Source organism: Olea europaea, unplaced genomic scaffold, assembly GCF_002742605.1.
Source record: "Olea europaea var. sylvestris unplaced genomic scaffold, O_europaea_v1 scaffold1358, whole genome shotgun sequence".
Classification (NCBI taxonomy): Eukaryota; Viridiplantae; Streptophyta; class Magnoliopsida; order Lamiales; family Oleaceae; genus Olea; species Olea europaea.
Window position 1 is genome coordinate 34,787 of NW_019231083.1, and position 25,350 is coordinate 60,136.

Genomic DNA, 25,350 nt, shown 5'->3' on the forward strand with positions numbered 1-25,350 from the left:
GGGGGGGAGGCACTGTCTCCAGTTAACATATAGTTACTGGTATCTACAACTACCGGTGGTGATAAGAGATTTCTCAATGAGGTAATTACAAGTAAAATGGAATTGCTAATCCTAACACACATTTCACACTTGTAACAGAACTGAACAGAAGCACAAAGCTAGACAAACCAAGGCAAAGTTAATGCTACCATAAAGTAAGCCGTGAGTTTAACAACACAAGTCAGATGCATACTCCGCATATGCAAATGTTTAATAAAAAACAAAGCAACTATACTGTGGAATGACTTACTTTGCATGTCTCGCATATTCCTCATAATTTTCGAGCAGCATCTTGCCAGCTTGCTCGTTTAAAGCTGATTCTGGAAACGGTTCAATTAATAAGCATCTTATCACCTGCCAATAAAAAAGATTTCACGAAAAAAAACGGTTCAATTAATAAGCATCTTATCATCTGCCAATGAAAAAGATTTCACGAAAAAAGTTTAGCAAGTGTGTCTGGAAAGTAAATACACGAAGAAGAAAGCTTCGATTTTGAGAGTGAGAGCTTCAATTTTGGAGTGCTCATAAATATTGACTTACAATTAAAACATGCCCTAAACCAAGACTTGGATTCCAATCTTTCTTCAAGGCATTAACACAAATCTCGCCATTGGTAGCAATATTTGGATGAAAAATCTTGGTCAGAAAATAACCTAAAACATAGACAAAGCACATAAAAAGAGGTCATAATTTTTATAAATCCTTCACAGATGGCAAGATAAAATAAAAGACTGAAAAATAAAATATGTGCGAAAATAAACTCCAAGAGAGAACTTTTCATATCTAACAAACGAACCCTCATTATTTAAAATTTAAAACTGTCTCAATCTAATAGGAAACTATATTAAGCCTCTGTTTAGTTTAAATTAAAATACAATTTTTAGTAGATTTTGTTAAAAATTGATGGAATGTGGTTGAAAACCTGTAGGCCTCATAAAACATGTCACTAAAATTAAATTTTGACTTTAACTTAGTTTTTAATTAAATTTTTTAGTTGTACCAAATATGGAATATTTATAAAAAGTTCACGAACCTTTTGGAGGGGATTGTGGGAAATCATGAGACAGTGTCAACTTCATGCGGAAAATACCATTTTCGTACGGAGTCCCAGCTGCAACATTAGAGATGATCAATCACTAAAAGAAATCAATATTCAAAGACCAGAAAAGCAATAAGAAAAGAAATACTACCTGGGCCTTCAATATCAGCATATATGGCTGAAAAGTTATCATCATTCACCGCTACTTTAATGCCCTCTGGTGGTGTTTCATCGAGATTCTTCAATTCTCTTGCCAACTGTTTTATTACGTTCGGAGGAAGATTTTCATTTGTTGCCTACATCAATCAACAAGAGGAATTATTTAAAGATCTAAAACCATTTCAAATCCATAATGATATCTACCAAGAAAAATACAAAAACAAACACACAAATACATAACTTTTGTTTCTATGAAAATACTGATTCCATATTCCATACTATCTGTAATTAGGAATTGTTGCATTGAAAAGTAAAAAACCATTTTCCACATCAAGCGTGAATTGCGATCAAGTTCATGCTTACTATACCAATTTAGAAGTTAAAAGTATAACATTTGAGACTCTTAACATGTTTCAAAAATTCTGAACCTCATTGTTAAGTTGAGTTCTTGTTGCAAATAACCCATCCACTAAACATACTTTTATGGCAAAAAGATGAAGGATGGTGGCACATAGAATATCCAGCAATAACAGATATAAGTAAAAAATCATACCATAGCAACTCAAGTCGGAGCTTCTGAAATGCCAATAACAACGCTGACAGGAAGAAATCAGTACTATCAGCCTGCTTTACAAAATTACTATTCTGGTAGTTCCACGGACCGTGATAACAGTCACAATAGAATATCCCTGCAAGTTAATAGAATTAGCGCTAAAGATTAGATTACCGCCAACAAATGTTGATAGGTAGGAAATGCCAATGTTGAAAATGACTAAATAGTGATGAACCACAACTAACTCATCCATTCATTTTTTAGTTATTGCCCGGTATTCAAGTTATCGATCTCTATTGCATAGCAAAGGCAAAATACAAAATCAGCCAAACTGATCATCACACAAACTGAATCCTCAGTTACCAAATCCCATTAACATGATATCCAATCCCATAAATTGAAACTCCACCTTCTCTGACTGACTTTGCACAGGCAGTTACTTATGTTTCTTTGGTAAGGTAAGCGCAAAAGTCCGAACAACAATGACACAATTTTCAAATATATAAGCACGTGAAGAATAAGACACGTGAAAAACAATTTAAAAGACTCACGAGAATTCCTCAGCCCCCAACCAAGAAACCTAATAAAAGCAACATTACCATTAGCCAAAATATGAATATATACATTCATTTGTTCACATAAACACTGTGACTCTTGGCATAAAGAGAAATATGATCTTTCAAGGCAATATCATGACAAAAAGATTCAAACCAACAAATATTAGCAACTTTGCACGAACACAAAAAGGAAATGAGGCACTTTTTCAAATCAGAAACCGGAATAATCCTGAAATTGCACCACTCAAACTTGAGCAAAAAAAAAAAAAAAAAAAAAATTTAAAAAANNAAAAAAAAAAAAAAAAAAAAAAAAAAAATTCAACAAATGAGAAATCAATTCAAGAAAACTCTTTTCAGAAAAACACAATCAAGAAACAAAGAAAAGAGAGTAGGCTCACTTCGCGTGAAATTTCCAGATTTCACAAAAATGCATCCAGAAATTTTAAATTACAAACACTGCAAAAATGTACTTTCAACCCAAAAAATAAAAATAAATAAATAAAATTTAAACCCAGATGAACAAAATTACCTTTGGAGCGACAGAAAGAGCGAGCGATGAAATTTTAAAAATCCTGAAAATGTATACAGAAATTCTAAATTAAAAGCACTGCAAAAATGCACTTTCAACAAAAAATAATAATAATAATTTAATTAAAACCCAGATGAAAAATTCACCTTCTGATTGACAGAGAGAGCGAGCAAATGGACCGAAAATCTGAGTGCTATATGATGTAGAAGAAGGCCACTTTTTTCTTTGCTTTCACTATTTTTCTTTTTCGGAAATAGTCACTCTTTTATATGTGCGTATTATCAAACTCAGCTAATGCCCAAAAAAAAAAAAAGTTTAAAATTTTCAGAACCCGATCTTCTCCCTGTTGGCAAATGATTGTGAAATAGATTATCAAATGCGCCACCGAGAGAGAGAGAGAGAGAGAGAGATGTGCATATACATTGAATATATAGAGACGTTTACCTTTTACGGAGAGTTGATATTGCCACCTCCAAATTTGAATTTTGAGCACTCGTCGGATATGAACGTTACAAAGAGATTCTAATTAATGTTAGCCCTTGTTTGCCTTCATTTTAAATTTATATTTTTGTCTTCCTTCTTTTTAATCACATATTTTTTAATAAAAAAATAAAATATGTGAATCCAAAAACTTTCGTTCTTTTTAGCCACACATTCATAAAAAAGTTAATATTTCAAAATATATTTTTCTCAAAATCTCATTAAAATGGAACCCAGACAAGGATTTAATGTGGTCAAAATGCTATCTTTTTCAACTTATTTTAGTATGATAGCAAAACATTAGGAGCCACTTCAACATAATAATATGGAGAGTTCGATCGTGACTCAAAAAGAATACTAAAGACATAGTTTGCCCTGAATTTTTTATTTCGATCTTCAACTACTTTCAAAGGAGCCTCATGCAATATTTAATAATTTTTTGTAAACAATTTAAATCTTAGTTCTTTAACGAAACAAAATAACATATTCTAAAAATTCATATTAGGAAATACTAATTAACAATTTATTTTCAAAGATTTACTATAACTGTTTCCAATACATATTATAAAATGCTTGTAGTACATAACTATTTACATAATGATAACGTGAGGAAAAATTATTTGATTGGTAAGATTTTGATCCAATTAAATTTCGTCACGTTAGTTATTAGTAAACCATTTATGTAAATAGTTATGTACGTATAGCACAGCTCATTATCGATTTTTTATTTTCTTCTTTTAACCTGCATAAACGTTTACCAATTTCTATGTAAGGAAAAATTACAGTCAAGGTAACAAACCTTTCGACTTTAAGCAAACTTTGCCTAAATCTTCATTTTGTTGCACCCATGATACTAAACCTTTTAAAAACTTGCACTAGTAGTCCAAATGAATCATTTCTGTTAGCTTGACCGCTAGTTGACTCAAGAAATTGATTTTGACCAATTTTAAAGAGATAAAATGGTAACTTTGAATTAAAATAAAACCAAAAAAAAAATGAAAAAGCCATCCCTATCCCCACAAAAAAAGTACTATTCATTATCTCCACTCCACCCCACCCCGAATTAGTTAACTCAAGAAATTGATTTTGACCAATTTTAAAAGGACAAAATTGTAAATTTGAATTAAAACAAAACAAAACAAAAACAAAAAGAAAGAAAGAAGGTACTGTTCATCCCCCCACACCTTACCCTAAATTAACCCACCCCCAAAATCATCATCTCCGTCCAATCAATGTGATCTACGATGTGAATGATCAAGCTACTGCTGGGTAGCATTTCGGCTCTCACAAAGCAAGAGGAGCCCCGATTGGCCCACCAGAGGATCACAATTGATGGAAGAACAACATTTTGGCCATCAAATGCAATTGACAAAACCACCACAATGCTACTTTGGGAATCGAATTACGAGGCAATTGAGCAGCAGTTGGATAAATTTATTGTGTACCCACAGTCATCTGATTATGAATATGAGTTGGTGCTTGTGAATTTGTGGATTGAATGGGAAAATTATCAATTGGATTGGATATGAAAGCTCTTGTTCGTACGCGTCTGGATGCGAAATCTTATAAAATTCATTAATGTTTTAGCCCTATTTTGTTGAATCATCACCATTATATTAAGCGCCTATGGTGGTCCGAGAAGGTGGGTGTGGCGATGAGGTGGGTTTCTGCCACCATAGATCACATTGACTTGGAAATTCTTGATGGGAAGAAAATGGTTTCTTGATTGTTTTGTTAATGGTTTGTAATCCGGGATGATGAAATTTATGATAAGATGGCGAGTTTTGTGGTGGAGCCACAACGACGACGACTATAGTGGTGGTGGGTTAATTCGGGATGGGGTATGAAGGAGATGGTGAACATTACTATTTTTTTTCCTCGTTGGGCTGGGGTTGGCATTTTTTATTTTTTATTTTTACTTTTTTTGTTTTTTGTTTTATTTTAATTCAAATTTACTATTTTGCCATGCTAAAATTGGTTAAAACCAATTTCTTGAGTCAACTAATAGTCAAACCAACAAAAATCATCAATTTGGACTCCAAATGTGAGTTTTAAAAAGGTTTGGAACCGTGGATGCAACAAAATGAAGGTTTGCACAGAGCCTGCTTAAAATCTAAAAGTTAGGTACCGTAGAGGCAATTTTCCCTATATGTAATTCTTTACTAGTTTAATGTGCTGTAAAATTCAAATCGGTCGGTGGCTTAGCGTATGCTACTGACCGTTGGAGAGCCCTCTTCTCAACTAGCCGTTAACGGTGCCAACCTCAATTTCAATGCTTTTTTATTTTCTAATTCTACAAATAATTGGTCTCTCAATAATTTTTGAACAAATATCACTTAAACATTTTGATAAAATATACTTTCACTATTATTTGTTGAACAAATATCACTTACACATTTCAATAAGATAAGACTTCATTTTATCCAACCAAGTTTGTCCACCAACCTCGCCTATCCTAATCCCCGCTGTTTTGGCGACCCGACTGAACGAATGCAATTACACGACTTACACAGCGAGGAGTTCGAGTTCTTCGTAGTTTATTCATTCTACGAATTCACTATGAGTAATTAAGCAAACATTAAATAAAACAGTACTTGAAGGTTCACAAGCAGCTAATGTTTATTCCACGTCTCCGAGCTATATATTCGCATTTAATTCTAGTCATTGGATAAATAAAACTTTGACAAATAACTAATTGATTTTCCCTCATTTCTTTCAGTCAACAGGTCTACCACAAGATTATCTCAAAATTTTGGAAATGTTTGGACGGGTCATGGTCCGGTTAAATCCTATTTAGTGAAAAAAAATAAAAAATATATCATACAATAAATAATCTAGGCAAAATTTCGTGGAACTAATTTCAACTATCATCTAGATCTGGAGTTTCTTAGTAAACATTCCGCCCTTCAAAATCACGGTCGGCTTCCCCAAGTCAAATATACGTGAATAGGAACCCGCTTTTGTAAAAGCTTCACTGCTACTCCACACGGTAAAATGGTGCATCCAATTTTGCCCAATATGCATGGACATTAAATATACACGAGCTTCTGTCAATCGCATATTGTAGAAATGTTCTCGTTCATGTAGCGATCCCAGAATTGATCATAGATCACAACGTCAGGCTCATCACAAATTGATATAAGAAAACAAAAACTCAAAAGTTTAACTTTAAAACTCACGAGAAAATAAAAGTTTCAATCCACAAAAATCCAGTACAACTTATTTCATTGAATTTTTGAAACCAAGCCAAATGAGCTTTATATCTGATTTAAAGAGCAAACTGAGTCAAACGCCAATAACGGCATCAATAATCAAGAATAGCTGTCGAATATTTATTCTTCTGCAGTAACCACAGTGATCTCGCCTTTATCCAACAAGTCATAAAATGCCCGAACTTTTCTCTGCTCGTTCCAGTGATGCATTTTCCATAAACTACCTGCTGCACAACCAAGCACTATTCCAATAACTATCTCCTTCACCACACTAGGTCCTTTCAAAGTGGCGTGGGCGATCCTACTGCCAGCCATTTAACTTCTTTCAAGAAGCCTACAAATCCTGCAAATAACACTTTCTATTTAATTGTAATTGAAAACAGTTAACAGGTTTCACTGAAGAAAACTAATTTAAAGCAGCTTGTAAAAGACCGAAACATCCATGTAAGGAGTATGGCTTTGGGAATCACACATTTACGGTTGGGTATCTAATTTTAGAAAGACAATTTACGCTTTATCAACTAATTTCATATCACAATTCAGGCATTGAATCAGTGAGGTTTATACTCTTTCTTTTGAAAATCAGAAGTGCCCGTGGAACTCTTGTTAATAGTTAAATCGTTTAGGGTGCGTTTAATTACAAGCATGAAATTTGCATGGAAAGAGAATAAATTTTAGGTAATCCAATTGCTAGAATTTATTTGCATGAAAGTTGTTAATTAAATGTGCTCGATTGATTTAACTTTCAACCTAAAAAATACTATACTTGTCCATTTTTTATTGGTAGATAGATGAGAGAGAGAGAGAGAGAGAGAGAGAGAGAGAATTCTCTGAAAATTAAAATCATACTCACCTAAAGAAAATATTTTCCTTGATTTTGAGGAAAATATGGTCACGTGACCGAAAGTAGGAAAATATTTTTCATGAAAAAAGACAATTAAACAACACAAAAATAGGAATTCGGTGGAAAAAACACATTTTCCATGGAAAATATTGATAATTAAACACACCCTTATTTCTTTGAAATACTTAAAAAATAACATTACCTCATGGATTTTAATAATCTATATGCCCATATTGTTTTCAATCAATGATTCTTGCATAAGTACTGATAATCAAATCGGAAATCATAGAAAAACTTTGATACTCTATCCCCTTTTATAACCCCACAAAAACATCATATGAAATAGAACACTTTGAAAGATGTTCTATGATTGACTCTTCCCAAAGCAAAGGAATGATCCATTTTTTTATTGGACAGATGGGGCAAATAAACGATTAAATATAACAATCTAATTCTCAATCTTTCTACTTTCTCCTACATAACCAAGGTCGAAAAAATTGAAAAAAAAAAGTCACCCAATCAACTGGATTAATAAATATGTGAACTATGATTCTACATGCATTTTTTACTTTCATTTATCTACCAAGTAAATATACAAAAATTTCAAAAAATGGTAACACCAAACGTATGGATTAAATAACAATAGCACTACTAAATGACGATCTCCAAATGCTATCTGAAACCAACAATTATGATCTTTAGCATTTGGCTGATCTATACCATAGGTCCAACAAGAATGGTATCCATTATGAGCATATTTGATAAACAGAACCAGGTAACATCATCATTGTACTAACTATTCCACAAATATAGTCGAGATATCTCTCCCCCCTTCCCCTCCGAAACCCACACCCAGGTAACATCATCATTATACTAACTATTCCACAAGTATAGTCAAGATATCTCTCCCCCTTCCACTCCGAAACCCACACCCAAAAAAAATAAAAAATAAAAGAAGGGAGGCTCTGAGCAATAATCTCCAATGGGAGGAAACAGAAGAAGCAACATTAAACAAGTGAAATTACAAATATGAAGCTACTAACAAGTATATTACAAGATGAGAAGGATACGTTATGATGCTTGAGCCAATAAATTTCTCAAGTTGCTCAAACTCCATTTCCTTAGAGCTCTCTAATGACCAAGGCAACCGTGGTCGAGAAAGGGGAAAAAAAAACAAAAGGCAAGAGAGAGAGAGAGAGAGAGAGAGAGAACAACTTCACTTCAAACTAATTAATAACATAATGTTCAGAAAATTGGGAATCACTATCCAGTTATCAGTACTGATGTTACTCAGATTCAAGCCTCTAATAAATATTAAATTATTCTTCAGTCTAGTGTTTGAAAGGCGAATCAGGTACTGAGGCATTCTGTGAGGTGAGGACATAAATCAATGCCTCACCATAAATCAAAACTCAAAATGTACAAATACAAAATAAGCCAGTAATAAACCAAATTTAAAATATACTACACAATAAACAATTAAAATTGTAACTAGAAAAAAAAAAACACAAAAAAATTAAAATAATAAAAAAATTAATAAAAAAATTAAACAGTGAAAGTATGGAAGAAAAAGACAATTGCAGATATGAGGAAACAAATTACTGATTCAATAAACACAAGTTTCAGATTTCATCTTAAATCTTCTTGTATTTTGCAGTTATGATAGTATATAGTTTGATAATCCTGAGGAAAAAGTATAAAATAATACAAAGCAAACTTCAGTCAACTAATAACATTGCTGAAAAGAGAGCACATGCATATACGTCTTTTTCCGAAACATAAGTAAAGTCAAAGAAGGGGAAAAGATGAGACTGAGAAGAAATGAGTAAACATAAGTAAATATTAGCATTTGTTTGGCCCCCATTAAATTAAAATTCATTTTTTCCCTCTTTTTATCAATCACACATTCTTCAATAAAATAATATTACACATAAATCTAAAAACTTTTTCTACCTTTTTAACCACACATCCTTCAAAAAATTACTATTCCTTTCATTATAATTTAAAATAATGGAACCCAAACAGAGGCTTACTTCTAATCACAATTTAAAACATTGTATGTAAATGTTGATACAAAAAATCCAGTGTATTTGCAACAGTTGTCAATATTGGGATCCAATTAGATGCCATCCCTAAAGGAAGTAAATTCACACTACAACATCGAGCAAGCACACCATATCAAGACCATTAAAAAATCAAATTAATTTATTTTTTTTCCCAACGTTATGCAAAGAAAATAGAGAGAGAGAGAGAGCAAATTTATCAAGGAAAAAGTCCGAAGAGCTAGGAGTAAGCTTTCTCACTCAATAACACAAATCCCTCCCTATCTTCCCCCACTTCCTCGGTTTCATAAAAGATGATTCTTTCATGGGTGGGCGTGTAATAAAAGATTACAGAAGTGCTCTTTTTTTTTTTTTTTTTTGGGGGGGGGGGGGGGGGGGGGGGTTCTTTTACTTGAATTACGACTGAAACAGATGTTAGCTCAATCCAAAGGAAATTATGCGGATGATTTACAGAATTATTATGATAAAAAAAAGCAGTATTGAACTTCTATAATCATTTCACAATGCATGTGCAATGAATCCAGAAAAGTGGTATGTCCTTCCACAGAACAAACACACATAATCACCACACAGACAATTACATAATAACTTCCAGATTGAATTCTTAAGCCATTGAGTGTGTTTAATCATATAGGCATAAAACAATGATCGTCAATATATGAGATACTTGATTTTGATAAATCAAGAGCTTTGCTGTGAGCTTTGTGCTAAAATCCAGAATTCTTACATGTTTAATAACCATGGAAAAAGCCGCAGTTATCATTTCTTGAGATTTTAACAACTGTGAATTAGCTTAAGAAAGGGCGACAAAGCTAGTATATAAACTAAAAATAAAATCAAATTACTCAAATCTGAAAAACAGTAATGAGTACATAAAAAAATCTGAACAAGCGCAAATGGAAAAAATTAACCCAAACATACAGGTCATAAAGTCAACAAAACAATAGTTTAACATTTTTTTATAAAAACATTAAAATCACAAGCTTTTTAACAGAAATCTGAAAATGAAAATTTATTATCATGATTCAGACAAACAGAAATAAAATTGTTCAAAAGACGTGCAAAACCGATAAAGAAAAAATATAAATCCAGATTCCCAACCCTAGATTCCACTCCAGGTCAATCCTTCAATCACCAATCCCAATCCGTACAAACTAAATCTTAAATCAAATAAAAGCCCTAAGAAATTTAGAAAAGCAAATAAGTTTCAATTTAAATTTGTGCAAGAACAAGCGAGGGGAGAGATTACCTGAGAGAGAGAGAGAGAGAGAAAGATTCCTATGAAGAATAGCGTCAATGTAGACCGCAGTTGCGATATTGTACCAGATTGCCATAGTTTGACGCTCTTAATTGGGCTTAAACTTCAAGATAAATGCTTTGGGCCTTCTTTTCTGTCCCATATAACCCAATAGTATGTTTCTTCAATATCAATAAATTTAGGGGCAATTCACACGTATAGGAAAAATTATGGGGTTGAATTGAAAATATTAATTAATTTTTATTTTTTTTGTAAATTTTAAAGAAAATTTTGACAATTACAGTTTATGAAAAATTTTACTTGTATTTTATTTTTTGTCAAATTACAACATATTTAATTTTTTGACGTATATGTAAACTTTCAACAAATTATAACATATGTGTGAGGGTGAAATTTAAGAAATCTTTTACTTATAATTACATTTCGTGTACTCATTATAATCTTGTCATCGTGTATGTAGTTTTTTGAAATTATAACTTAATTCAACAACTTCTTGAATATCACTGAAATTCCTAAATCATGTTTAATAAAAGGCAACATTCACATAAAAAGTTCGATTAATTGCATTATTTTCTCACACTTTGATCAAGAGGCTCAACCCCGATTTGTTTGGATTATTCCATATGTACCAAATGAGAGCACTGAATGGTGCCCCCCCTCCGCCCCCAACACAATGTATGCAAGCCCCACATGAATTTAGAAATCCCACCATATGATCATCACCCCTATCGTGAGTAATAGGTAAAAGATTAGGTAAAAAAAATTCGATACGTGTAACATTATCCTATTTGTTTTAAAAAAATTAAAATTTTAAATTTTAATAAAAAGTAGATAAAATGTCTACTTATATTTAATTGCAATTATTGGAAAGAAAAGGTGTGATGATTGTGTCCATTTGGCATAGAAATATCATTCAGACACGAGAATCTTCATATCAAACCAAATATTCTTGTTCATGACATATTGCATCCAGTAAACTTGTGAGTTAATAAGTTTAAAATATAATATATATTTTTTGTTCAAATTAAAAAATAAAATCACCTACTTGAAATTAACCATATCTTATAATCAAAATAAATAAATAAAGAAATGTAGAAATAATAACTTTCAAAGTATTTATAAAGAAATAAAAAAGTAACTTATCCAATATACAAGCGACGAAGGCCAACATTTGATACATTTGTACTCTCTTATCAATTGAAATGAAAGACCATTTTGTTTTTTTCGTATTTATCCAGTGAGAGCATAACAAATATATTTTTCTTGTCAACGTGAAGAAATCACATATCAACTATCCTTGACAAAATTTTCCGGGAGCAACAGAATTAAGAGAAAAAGTTCCCATGGAAGAAAACTTTGAACCAAAAAAGACAAAGGAGGAACGAAAAAGGCGAATTAACCTATTCTGGCACATCCCTTCCTCTCAACATGCATAGTATATCCTTCGACAAAATCACAATGGAAATCTTGAAAAATGAATTCCATAGATACGTCACCTCTCTTACTTTCCCTTTGTAGAATAAGTGATTATGCTCGATAAATAATAACTTCTGAGTTAGTTATATTTCACAATCTACAAATTTTCACCTACAAAAGAAAAATGAGAGATTACAAATTGGCCAAAGTATATAGAAGAAGGCAAGAAATTGGCAAAAACAAAGATCATACAATACTAACTGTGTTTTCAGCACAGAAATCAATTACCTTCTACCTCTGAAGCACTGCGGATGAATTTCTGTGGGAGCTAGCCTCAGTCCCTTCATTGTCAGAAGTAGCATCTCCAGTAGCAATTTTTTCTTCTTGACCCGGATTGAAGAAAGGGTCGAGCATAACTTTTTCTCCGTTTCCCTTCTTCAAACTGTCCTCAATGCCATTATAATCCATATTATGCAGCTTACCATCCTTGCCAACAATACCAAGTTCCAGGTCTTTCTTCCCCATGGAGTTCGAAATATCCCCTCCAATTCTTTTAGTCGTGGACCCTATAATCGATTCATCTTCTACAATCACCCATTTGCGGAAATTTACCAGAGATGGAGCCGTCTTAGAGAAAAATATTTCCTTGAGGTTCTTTATCATCCCTAGGTTATATGGATTTTCCTTTTTATCATACCGATACCGGAAGTTTTCATATGTCGTCTGTGAATAAATAAATCGAATACACTGTTACGATGCTAAAACATTAATCGAGAACTACTACAAGATTTCTATATATCAGGGTAGTAAGGAACTGAAAACAGCAGATTCTCAAGCAAGACTCGTCCGACGAAACTTCTGAAGTTCGGATTCAACAACAGGATCACATAAGGTACCATTGAGACCTCAGGAACAATGCATTATATTTTTGTCTATAGTTCATTATCATTACTGACCAGAATCAAACATTTCGTGTGCTTTTGAGTAAAAGAAACCGTTGAAATAGAGAGCCTCGCGGCCATCCATAAATACAGCTATAAAAAGGCTCGAACAACTGGAGGATTGGTACCAAGTTTATAGAGACAATATATTAGCAAATAAGGTATGATCTCCCCCCCCGGCCCCCGCCCCTTTTTTTTATCTCGAAATTGGTTATTTTCCGCAATTGTCAATGTGGTTATTTGATTTTCATACAGCTTCAGACCAGCATGACATAAAATTGGTTTCTGATGGGGAAATGCAAAATACAAGTTTAACCAACAAAAAATTGTAAACTCAACGGTAATTTGAAATTATTCTACATTGTACTAGGAAAATCAAGAGCTGGATGTTTGATGGTGAATTCCCATGAAGGGTGCCATCAACAGACTTATGTTAAAACAGTTAAGGTAGTGGTTGGTTTGCATTTTCATTTTCCATTTTCATTTTCAAAACGATTTTTAGTTTTCCCCGAAAACGGCCCGTTTTCTGCATTTTCAACTTTATAGCTGAAAACGATAAAAAGTAGTTTTGCATTTTCAGTTATAAATTTTAACTCGTTTTCGAAAATGCGTTTTTCGCGTTTTCGAAAACGGAAAACGAAAAATGGACCGAAAACGGCAAACTAACCACAGCCTAAATTTTTTAACAAGTGGGTGATCTTCGTTCTGTCTTTAATGTGACTCACTAGAGACTTTTGGGATCCTTCTCAACATTTCAAAAGTATGTACCCAAATGCTAAAGTTAGATCCTTAATTCCAGCTTTCACCAATCCAGTTCTTGAAATATATTTATAACATTAATTACAAGCTCAAAGAAATCGCTAAGGAACAAAATCTGCATTTAGGCAAGCAACTGAAGCAAGCATAGGGCTCGTAACAGTTTAGCAGGAAACTCATTAAAGAATAGTTGTCAAGAACTCAGAATTACATAACAAATTAGAATATGAAATGGCACTTGTCCTCTAAGAGAGAGAAGCTAACCTGGTTGGTGCAGATAAGATAGAAATGGAAGACACTCAGGCCGCCTACAAACCACACGGCGATGAAGCAGTACACTAATAGAACGACAGACATTATATCCCTCGACAAGATACCCCACATGCTGCCCGGTTCCTTAAGTATGTTCACTAAAGTAAATGTGAAAACATATATACACAAGATTGTTGATGTCGATATAAACAAAATGTACTCCCGATAGTTGCGCTGCAACCAAAAATCAACATAGACAAGTAAAGAGTTAGTTTGTTTTCAAGATATTGAAGGAACTAAATAGTCACTGTAGACTAGCAAAATATTCGAAAATGGCAAAATCTGACTTCTTTCTTAGTCAATGGTCTATGATTTCAATAAAGTACACTAAAAGCTTGTTTATTATGCAGTACTATGAACAACATTTTAACTTCCATCATATTTAATATTGTCTAGAATTGTCCAATCCACCTTATCAAGCTACAAACATGCCATGGAGAATTTTACGAACTCTGATGACAATTGAACGATGAAGCATCATAAGATTGCTAATGTAAATGCAACCATAACAAAATCATTAGCCTTGATTGTGCCCAACAAAACATCACCAAATAGTCAATCTATGTCCATTTTCCTTACTACATCAAATTTATAAATTGCAAGTACTTATTGCTATTTAATACTCCCCCACTTAAAACTATTTTGAGAAGTTTCCAACATCTTGAGGAGTGTAAGGAGTATTTTGCAGAGCCAATTGAAAGAAACAGGATAAATGTAGTAAGCTTGCTTTATTCGATGTGTCTTCATGCAATAAATAAGCTCCCATATTTACCATATAATCTCCAAAAAAATCAAAGAGAAAAAAGGGTACTTGAATGGTGAGATCTGCATCACACAAATAACAGTATTTTTAGGTAATTGAAATCAAACTGTTGAATTCTCTTCCAAGGCTCATTACATTATTATTTACAGATTTATGTGCATTAGAATTAAGAAAGTCTGAGTTTAACATTTTTTTATAAAAACATTAAAATCACAAGCTTTTTAACAGAAATCTGAAAATGAAAATTTATTATCATGATTCAGACAAACAGAAATAAAATTGTTCAAAAGACGTGCAAAACCGATAAAGAAAAAATATAAATCCAGATTCCCAACCCTAGATTCCACTCCAGGTCAATCCTTCAATCACCAATCCCAATCCGTACAAACTAAATCTTAAATCAAATAAAAGCCCTAAGAAATTTAGAAAAGCAAATAAGTTTCAATTTAAATTTGTGCAAGAACAAGCGAGGGGAGAGATTACCTGAGAGAGAGAGAGAGAGAGAAAGATTCCTATGAAGAATAGCGTCAATGTAGACCGCAGTTGCGATATTGTACCAGATTGCCATAGTTTGACGCTCTTAATTGGGCTTAAACTTCAAGATAAATGCTTTGGGCCTTCTTTTCTGTCCCATATAACCCAATAGTATGTTTCTTCAATATCAATAAATTTAGGGGCAATCCACACGTATAGGAAAAATATGGGGTTGAATTGAAAATATTAATTAATTTTTATTTTTTTTGTAAATTTTAAAGAAAATTTTGACAATTACAGTTTATGAAAAATTTTACTTGTATTTTATTTTTTGTCAAATTACAACATATTTAATTTTTTGACGTATATGTAAACTTTCAACAAATTATAACATATGTGTGAGGGTGAAATTTAAGAAATCTTTTACTTATAATTACATTTCGTGTACTCATTATAATCTTGTCATCGTGTATGTAGTTTTTTGAAATTATAACTTAATTCAACAACTTCTTGAATATCACTGAAATTCCTAAATCATGTTTAATAAAAGGCAACATTCACATAAAAAGTTCGATTAATTGCATTATTTTCTCACACTTTGATCAAGAGGCTCAACCCCGATTTGTTTGGATTATTCCATATGTACCAAATGAGAGCACTGAATGGTGCCCCCCCTCCGCCCCCAACACAATGTATGCAAGCCCCACATGAATTTAGAAATCCCACCATATGATCATCACCCCTATCGTGAGTAATAGGTAAAAGATTAGGTAAAAAAATTCGATACGTGTAACATTATCCTATTTGTTTTAAAAAAATTAAAATTTTAAATTTTAATAAAAAGTAGATAAAATGTCTACTTATATTTAATTGCAATTATTGGAAAGAAAAGGTGTGATGATTGTGTCCATTTGGCATAGAAATATCATTCAGACACGAGAATCTTCATATCAAACCAAATATTCTTGTTCATGACATATTGCATCCAGTAAACTTGTGAGTTAATAAGTTTAAAATATAATATATATTTTTTGTTCAAATTAAAAAATAAAATCACCTACTTGAAATTAACCATATCTTATAATCAAAATAAATAAATAAAGAAATGTAGAAATAATAACTTTCAAAGTATTTATAAAGAAATAAAAAAGTAACTTATCCAATATACAAGCGACGAAGGCCAACATTTGATACATTTGTACTCTCTTATCAATTGAAATGAAAGACCATTTTGTTTTTTTCGTATTTATCCAGTGAGAGCATAACAAATATATTTTTCTTGTCAACGTGAAGAAATCACATATCAACTATCCTTGACAAAATTTTCCGGGAGCAACAGAATTAAGAGAAAAAGTTCCCATGGAAGAAAACTTTGAACCAAAAAAGACAAAGGAGGAACGAAAAAGGCGAATTAACCTATTCTGGCACATCCCTTCCTCTCAACATGCATAGTATATCCTTCGACAAAATCACAATGGAAATCTTGAAAAATGAATTCCATAGATACGTCACCTCTCTTACTTTCCCTTTGTAGAATAAGTGATTATGCTCGATAAATAATAACTTCTGAGTTAGTTATATTTCACAATCTACAAATTTTCACCTACAAAAGAAAAATGAGAGATTACAAATTGGCCAAAGTATATAGAAGAAGGCAAGAAATTGGCAAAAACAAAGATCATACAATACTAACTGTGTTTTCAGCACAGAAATCAATTACCTTCTACCTCTGAAGCACTGCGGATGAATTTCTGTGGGAGCTAGCCTCAGTCCCTTCATTGTCAGAAGTAGCATCTCCAGTAGCAATTTTTTCTTCTTGACCCGGATAGAAGAAAGGGTCAAGCATAACTTTTTCTCCGTTTCCCTTCTTCAAACTGTCCTCAATGCCATTATAATCCATATTATGCAGCTTACCATCCTTGCCAACAATACCAAGTTCCAGGTCTTTCTTCCCCATGGAGTTCGAAATATCCCCTCCAATTCTTTTAGTCGTGGACCCTATAATCGATTCATCTTCTACAATCACCCATTTGCGGAAATTTACCAGAGATGGAGCCGTCTTAGAGAAAAATATTTCCTTGAGGTTCTTTATCATCCCTAGGTTATATGGATTTTCCTTTTTATCATACCGATACCGGAAGTTTTCATATGTCGTCTGTGAATAAATAAATCGAATACACTGTTACGATGCTAAAACATTAATCGAGAACTACTACAAGATTTCTATATATCAGGGTAGTAAGGAACTGAAAACAGCAGATTCTCAAGCAAGACTCGTCCGACGAAACTTCTGAAGTTCGGATTCAACAACAGGATCACATAAGGTACCATTGAGACCTCAGGAACAATGCATTATATTTTTGTCTATAGTTCATTATCATTACTGACCAGAATCAAACATTTCGTGTGCTTTTGAGTAAAAGAAACCGTTGAAATAGAGAGCCTCGCGGCCATCCATAAATACAGCTATAAAAAGGCTCGAACAACTGGAGGATTGGTACCAAGTTTATAGAGACAATATATTAGCAAATAAGGTATGATCTCCCCCCCCGGCCCCCGCCCCTTTTTTTTATCTCGAAATTGGTTATTTTCCGCAATTGTCAATGTGGTTATTTGATTTTCATACAGCTTCAGACCAGCATGACATAAAATTGGTTTCTGATGGGGAAATGCAAAATACAAGTTTAACCAACAAAAAATTGTAAACTCAACGGTAATTTGAAATTATTCTACATTGTACTAGGAAAATCAAGAGCTGGATGTTTGATGGTGAATTCCCATGAAGGGTGCCATCAACAGACTTATGTTAAAACAGTTAAGGTAGTGGTTGGTTTGCATTTTCATTTTCCATTTTCATTTTCAAAACGATTTTTAGTTTTCCCCGAAAACGGCCCGTTTTCTGCATTTTCAACTTTATAGCTGAAAACGATAAAAAGTAGTTTTGCATTTTCAGTTATAAATTTTAACTCGTTTTCGAAATGCGTTTTCCGCGTTTTCGAAAACGGAAAACGAAAAATGGACCGAAAACGGCAAACTAACCACAGCCTAAATTTTTTAACAAGTGGGTGATCTTCGTTCTGTCTTTAATGTGACTCACTAGAGACTTTTGGGATCCTTCTCAACATTTCAAAAGTATGTACCCAAATGCTAAAGTTAGATCCTTAATTCCAGCTTTCACCAATCCAGTTCTTGAAATATATTTATAACATTAATTACAAGCTCAAAGAAATCGCTAAGGAACAAAATCTGCATTTAGGCAAGCAACTGAAGCAAGCATAGGGCTCGTAACAGTTTAGCAGGAAACTCATTAAAGAATAGTTGTCAAGAACTCAGAATTACATAACAAATTAGAATATGAAATGGCACTTGTCCTCTAAGAGAGAGAAGCTAACCTGGTTGGTGCAGATAAGATAGAAATGGAAGACACTCAGGCCGCCTACAAACCACACGGCGATGAAGCAGTACACTAATAGAACGACAGACATTATATCCCTCGACAAGATACCCCACATGCTGCCCGGTTCCTTAAGTATGTTCACTAAAGTAAATGTGAAAACATATATACACAAGATTGTTGATGTCGATATAAACAAAATGTACTCCCGATAGTTGCGCTGCAACCAAAAATCAACATAGACAAGTAAAGAGTTAGTTTGTTTTCAAGATATTGAAGGAACTAAATAGTCACTGTAGACTAGCAAAATATTCGAAAATGGCAAAATCTGACTTCTTTCTTAGTCAATGGTCTATGATTTCAATAAAGCACACTAAAAGCTTGTTTATTATGCAGTACTATGAACAACATTTTAACTTCCATCATATTTAATATTGTCTAGAATTGTCCAATCCACCTTATCAAGCTACAAACATGCCATGGAGAATTTTACGAACTCTGATGACAATTGAACGATGAAGCATCATAAGATTGCTAATGTAAATGCAACCATAACAAAATCATTAGCCTTGATTGTGCCCAACAAAACATCACCAAATAGTCAATCTATGTCCATTTTCCTTACTACATCAAATTTATAAATTGCAAGTACTTATTGCTATTTAATACTCCCCCACTTAAAACTATTTTGAGAAGTTTCCAACATCTTGAGGAGTGTAAGGAGTATTTTGCAGAGCCAATTGAAAGAAACAGGATAAATGTAGTAAGCTTGCTTTATTCGATGTGTCTTCATGCAATAAATAAGCTCCCATATTTACCATATAATCTCCAAAAAAATCAAAGAGAAAAAAGGGTACTTGAATGGTGAGATCTGCATCACACAAATAACAGTATTTTTAGGTAATTGAAATCAAACTGTTGAATTCTCTTCCAAGGCTCATTACATTATTATTTACAGATTTATGTGCATTAGAATTAAGAAAGTCTGATATATGGATCGACAAATTAATGTTTACATGTTGCTAAAGATATCTTTTATTGTAAATGGTGCCACGTAATAATTAAGCTACCGTTAGTTGTGAGACAGAGTCAGACAGAACTGAAATTGCTATAAAACTACTGAAAGTTGAATTCTCTTCCAAGGCTCATTACATTATTATTTACAGATTTATGTGCATTAGAATTAAGAAAGTCTGATATATGGATCGACAAATTAATGTTTACATGTTGCTAAAGATATCTTTTATTGTAAATGGTGCCACGTAATAATTAAGCTACCGTTAGTTGTGAGACAGAGTCAGACAGAACTGAAATTGCTATAAAACTACTGAAAGTGCAAATTAAAGTCTTCCTAACATGCTGCTGGAGGATAATAAGTAAATTTGTTGATAAAAATACACACACTTGAAATTAAGCCTTCTTCCCAGTAACTTTGGGGTCAGCTATAGATATAAAATACCAGTGATAAATGACTGAACTCAAATGTTCACCAAATTGATGAATGAAAATGTTATTAATCCATTTTCACTTTGTAAATAAAATGACAGAATTGAGGACAAATTTAAATTGGGAAACCTTTGATGTAATAAAATATTACGTGAGTGAAATGAAGGAGAACATCTAACATAAAGTTTACACAATATACTTACAAGTCCAATACACTGCCCCACCCATGGACAGTGGTGATCAAACCTCTGGACACAATTGTTGCAGATTGAGCAATGAGATGCACGTGGTGGACGATATAAAAAACAAGTATCACAGTACTTCACTTTAACTATGTGCCCATTGACAAATACATCCTTTGTTCTAGGTAATTTTATATCAGGACTTGCACCGTTGATCCAATCTACAGATGAAGAGGAATAAGACGATTCATCAAATTCAGGCAGCCACGAGTTCCTAGGAACTATTCCTGGATTTCTTGCAGATGTCATGAAGAGAAACATCAAATCCTGTAAAAAGTCTGTGTTTTTAAGTTTCTAAACACAATAACATTTTCTCGAAAATAATCAGTTTACCCACCAGAACTGTGAGGACAAATCCTATTATCAACACAATATGCCCGTACAAGAAGTCAACTTCTTTAATCCTCACAAGCATCTTGATACAGAATGTTAATGCAGGCCCCCCTATCAGGAAAATTGTCAAAAAAAGAGATGTTCCATCGGGACCAAAGATCAATCTCCCACCACACGTAAATTTCTGAAACATTGAAGGAATGAAATTTATAATTGTTGTATTATTAGTAACAATTGAGCTTAGATACAATGAAAATGCTTAAATCATTCAAGGAATCCTATTTAAGTAATATAGGAATAGAAAATTTGTAATCCTCCAACAAAGACTTCATCCCTTATCGAGTGATGAAAATCATGAGAATTCTGCCAAAATTAGTTCGTATCACAACAAATAAAGAGATGTATTCCCTGAACACACAATAATTGCAGCATGACTAGAGAGAGACTAGAAGTGTCTGAAGTTCATAAGCGCCAATCAGTTTAAGTGCTAATTATACAGGAAATCTGCAAATATTTCGCTTTAGCAAATTGTAAGTCGAAGAGAAAAACAACAGAAAAAAAAATGCTATAGAAGGTGAAACTGTACTTTTTCTATACAGAAGTTCTATTTTGTAAAGAAAACAGTATAATGTTAGTCCTTTTTGACAATCATTGTGCTCATTGAGGGAAACAACAGGAGCTTTTGGAAAAGGAAAACAGAGAGGCAAAAGTTCTCTTTCTGATCTATTCATAAATTTGACAAATAAAAAACCTCAAACTATCTAAATTCAATTATCATTATACACAAAAGAGTTTTTAGCAAGTTATGTGCATCCAACAGACATTTGCAAATTTCATCACTGTTGTGTCAAATCAAAAAGAGTTTCTATTATTGATTCAAATGCAAATATACTTCAAGTGAGCAACTATGCAGCAATGAGTAACTCTCTAATAAAATTGCAAGATGTAGAAGATTAACTTTACTGCTAATCCTGACTTCCATATTTGAAAGCTGCAACGTCTCTGAATACATAATACTAACCAAGCTTAGTTGTAGAACAGGTGAGTCAATACCTTTTTATTTCATTTTCGTAAAACATGAATACAAAATACTTCCATTTGAAAGCAGTAGTTGTCATCTGATGACAAATGCTTTGCCCGATAAAGTTCTCAATAACTCAAATTATTCATTGTTATAATAATATAAAATAATATGAACTTTATTTATTACAGCAAGAATGTTAAAAAAAAAAAAAACAATGAAAACTGCAGAGATATAATATGCGCCGAGAAATCTGTGAATCTACAACCTAAGGCCTATGTGTAAACAATTTCCTTAAAACAAATTTGCCCCCTCACCGTAGGTGCTTGACATTTAGTTTGGACGTCTGTCTCCCTAAATACAACGAAAAAAATAGTAAAATTTGAGCACTTCAATTTCTACTACGACGAAATGAATTTGTGTCGGAACAGCACCACCAAGACTAAAACAAAAATTTCCAGAGAACTGGTATTGGAAATTATGTAGAGATGTGGAACTGGAGACTATACAGAACTGAAAATTATGCAGAAAATTGAAATTTTCTGGTGTTGAATGGTGGAAAACGAGCTCAGTTATAAATTTGGCCCTCATGAATGATGAGAAAATTTTGTCCACTAACTATTGCCATTGGAGTTTAATAGTTTCAGAAGCTAAAAAATCAATTGGAGAAAGCAAAATATCAGCAAAAAGTGGACACGCCTAAAGGGCTAATTTTTGCTCCATTAGATCCAACATTCGTGTACTCAGGTCGTGCCTACATATAAGTTCAAGGCTCAATGTACAATTTTGTCCTTGATCTACACCCCTTCTACACGCACATGTGGAGAGAACCTTTATGCTATGAATGATTATACCCTTTCAAAGTGTAATCATATATAAAGTGGTCGTTACTTTCATCAACTTTCTTTGTGGAATAAACTTAAATATAGTTTTCCCTCCAACATAAGCTTTCTTCCAATGGTCCACTTTGAATTCAATTTCTCATTCATCCGTTTATCATTTTTGGCAAGTAAACATATGATTTCAATGTTCTCACAATGAAGAATGCGGATCAACTTTGATATTCCAAATTGAACTAACGGATCCCACCTAAAATTGTGCCAAAATTAAGCTCAACCAAGCCATTTTTCCAAAATTCATTACAAAAAATAACTCGAATTACTCATTACAAAAACTTTTCCACTTTCTCTACGAACATGTTTCTTAGTTCGTTAGGCCCTCAGTTTTGCGTTGTATTTAGAAGAAAATCTCATATGCCTCTCCTGCCTTTCTTGGTGCTCTCACTTCAATGGCTTGTAGACTTGCCCCCAAAAGCTCTTTCTTGCACTAAAGGGCGGATGTGATTGACCTCCTCTTCATTTCTTTAATCCACGAGGTCAAATTCTTATCCTTATATTAACTCCTCCACACCCCCACCAACTAAAAAAACGAAAAGAAGGTAAAAACTCCTGTAAGATATTATTGTTTGTTTATTGGTCCCCCGTGTCTGCCTTCTCGCTTTGCTTCGATCCTTACAACTTGGAAAATACTCCGTGGCAGAAAACCAATGTGAGGTTTTGCTGAAGACAGACTGATCAGCACAATTCCCAAATTTCAAGATTTAGCATCACCTCTAAAGAGAGCATTGGCTATAATTAGGTTCACTTAGATTTAGATTTGACCAGATTTTCGTCAAATGACCTCTTGTAGCCAGTTTAGTAAATTTATGAATTTGAATAAGTTTAACAAGAGTTTTCCATATTTGAATGACTTGCAAGCATTAGTCTTTTTATGCATATCCAGCTTACCACAGGTCTTGCTAAACAAGATTCTTATAAGGTTCTTATTGTGGATATAATGTCAATTGTTATAAAATCAAAGCGAGGTTCTTGATCATTTACTTGTAAGAACGTACCATATATACTTCCAGCTTACCACAGGTATTACTAAATGAGAAAATTATGTTGGGATGAACAGTTCATTGCACAAGACCCATTCACCCTAACACGCACCTTCCTTGGACAAATGTCTTGCTCACACCGACGAAAATAAAATTCATCAATTACAAATACTTCATTCAGTTCATTACTAGATCAACGGACGAATCTAAAGGAAAAAATAAATCCTCAGCAAGTCCCGCTGGCCATGTTATTTTTGGCTATCCCTCTGCCTCTTTTAGCATGTTCGACCAAATAACTTCCAGGTTATACCATATATTGCAATATCAAAATCGTTATAGATGGATTTTTCTTGCGTCAAAACAGAAAAAACTAAATGGAAAAAAAAATGAAAATCACATAAGCAAAAATTAAGAAGAGAGACTTACATTGCGACCTTGCCAAACTTGGTAAAGCCTTTTCTTGGATCTGGGAGGATCCATGAATTTGGAGGAAGGAGCAGAATCATGAATTTTGGTCGCACCCATCAAGAACACAACGTTTTTATTCTTCTTTTCCTATATATTATTTCATTTCAAATGCAAAATGATATCCATCAATGGGCAACAGGACGCCAAGATTTTGTTAGAGGGGCCCGGTTTAAGCTTCGAGAGGAAGGAAAGAAAAACAATTTACTCCAATAATGTCACCTCCCCCTCTGTCTCTCTCTAACTATCCTTGGAAGTTGCAATGGTTGGCTTGCAGAGACTTATAAATTTCAAGCGCATTTTTCGCGGGTAAATTTCAAGAATGAAAACTCGAAACTTTCGTTCAATAGCTTGTTATTTTTATAATTGAATCAAATAAAATTTTGTTATAAGAATATCATGTAGTAGAATTCATTTATTTTTTTCCTTTTCTTTCTTTTCTTTTTCTGTGTTAAAAATGTGACTTCTTTACATGGCGTGGCAACAGTAGCTCAACGAAAAAAAATAAAAATAAATGACACAACAGTCAGGACACCTTCAACACACGATTTTTTGTTTGGGAGTGATTTTGATAATTGATTTTTTGACCGTTGAGAGTAAAGTGATGTTCACCTGAAGAAGTCAAATATGACAGCTGAAAAAGTGAAATAACGGCCAAAAAATCAAATTTTTTGAAGGAAAAAATCACTTCCAATCAAACTGTAAAATGTAAATTGAGCAACAAATAAATTATGAAAAGAAAACACAAGAAATATTCATCTATGCCAATCTAATTTATGTACCAAACGTACACAAGTATTTAGTGTATATTTTATGATTAACAGTATGACGATAATTGAAATAAAAATTCAAAATGTAAAAAGACAAGAATAATGGGTTACCAATGAAACACTTGAATTCGTATTATTGAGAACAATAATTACACGAAATCAAAAGGAGAAAGCTAGTAAAGAACACACATTTTAATTGAAAGTTGCATCAACTTGCCGCTGTAGTTACAAAGAAAGAAATTACAATGTTGAATTTGAAACTCGCATCCCTCTATTTTGTTGTCTCCACAAGTGAAGGGGGAACCTCACCCTAATTTCCTTTATATGGAGAGAGAATACTAAGTCAACATAATAGGTTGATCGGTAATCAAAAGGAAAGGTATACCGTATAATCAAACATGTATA

General features: G+C 33.1%; 4 protein-coding genes across 7 annotated transcripts in view; all 4 read right to left on the reverse strand.

Moving 5' to 3' along the window:
- Positions 1-3,337, reverse strand: part of LOC111375315 (ubiquitin-conjugating enzyme E2 22-like) — a 4,118-nt gene extending 781 nt beyond the window's left edge. Inside the window, exons 1-8 of one of the 4 annotated variants that reach the window (XM_022998115.1) lie at positions 3,321-3,337; positions 3,023-3,219; positions 2,877-2,919; positions 1,791-1,926; positions 1,230-1,374; positions 1,073-1,150; positions 580-692; positions 290-393 (exon numbers count right to left, since the gene is read on the reverse strand). In XM_022998115.1, coding sequence (XP_022853883.1) covers positions 290-393; positions 580-692; positions 1,073-1,150; positions 1,230-1,374; positions 1,791-1,793 — 443 coding nt within the window. In that variant the 5' untranslated portion in view covers positions 1,794-1,926; positions 2,877-2,919; positions 3,023-3,219; positions 3,321-3,337. Of the gene's footprint in view, positions 1-289; positions 394-579; positions 693-1,072; positions 1,151-1,229; positions 1,375-1,790; positions 1,927-2,341; positions 2,371-2,876; positions 2,920-3,022; positions 3,268-3,320 lie in introns of those variants that run through there. The other 3 variants (XM_022998116.1, XM_022998113.1, XM_022998114.1) reach the window with 3 other exon arrangements.
- Positions 3,338-6,495: 3,158 nt separating this feature from the next.
- Positions 6,496-6,911, reverse strand: LOC111375317 (probable cytochrome c oxidase subunit 5C-1). Its single transcript, XM_022998118.1, has one exon. It carries the CDS (start codon positions 6,881-6,883, stop codon positions 6,689-6,691), a length of 195 nt encoding a protein of 64 aa, XP_022853886.1. The 5' UTR covers positions 6,884-6,911; the 3' UTR covers positions 6,496-6,688.
- Positions 6,912-12,435: 5,524 nt separating this feature from the next.
- Positions 12,436-15,489, reverse strand: LOC111375335 (probable protein S-acyltransferase 4). The gene is made up of 4 exons (XM_022998140.1): positions 15,405-15,489; positions 14,931-14,983; positions 14,111-14,332; positions 12,436-12,872 (listed from the first exon to the last, which is right to left on the reverse strand). Exons 1-4 carry the CDS (start codon positions 15,487-15,489, stop codon positions 12,441-12,443), a joined length of 792 nt encoding a protein of 263 aa, XP_022853908.1. The 3' UTR covers positions 12,436-12,440.
- Positions 15,490-16,553: 1,064 nt separating this feature from the next.
- LOC111375318 (probable protein S-acyltransferase 1) lies at positions 16,554-24,743 on the reverse strand. The gene is made up of 6 exons (XM_022998119.1): positions 24,137-24,743; positions 20,815-20,994; positions 20,439-20,744; positions 18,788-19,009; positions 17,116-17,550; positions 16,554-16,998 (listed from the first exon to the last, which is right to left on the reverse strand). Exons 1-5 carry the CDS (start codon positions 24,233-24,235, stop codon positions 17,119-17,121), a joined length of 1,239 nt encoding a protein of 412 aa, XP_022853887.1. The 5' UTR covers positions 24,236-24,743; the 3' UTR covers positions 16,554-16,998; positions 17,116-17,118.
- Between the last annotated feature and the right edge of the window lie 607 nt (positions 24,744-25,350).

Coding starts and splice junctions, on each gene's coding strand:
- LOC111375317 (XM_022998118.1), bottom strand. CDS start 6,883: ATGGCTGGCAGTAGGATCGCCCACGCCACTTTGAAAGGACCTAGTGTG.
- LOC111375335 (XM_022998140.1), bottom strand. CDS start 15,489: ATGGCAATCTGGTACAATATCGCAACTGCGGTCTACATTGACGCTATT. Junction 14,984..15,404: donor TCTCTCTCTCTCTCTCTCAG/GTAATCTCTCCC, acceptor TGTGTGATGCAG/ATCTCACCATTCAAGTACCC. Junction 14,333..14,930: donor ATTTTTTTGGAGATTATATG/GTAAATATGGGA, acceptor TTTTGGTTGCAG/CGCAACTATCGGGAGTACAT.
- LOC111375318 (XM_022998119.1), bottom strand. CDS start 24,235: ATGGGTGCGACCAAAATTCATGATTCTGCTCCTTCCTCCAAATTCATG. Junction 20,995..24,136: donor AAGTTTGGCAAGGTCGCAAT/GTAAGTCTCTCT, acceptor TCAATGTTTCAG/AAATTTACGTGTGGTGGGAG. Junction 19,010..20,438: donor TGGGGCAGTGTATTGGACTT/GTAAGTATATTG, acceptor TTTTGGTTGCAG/CGCAACTATCGGGAGTACAT.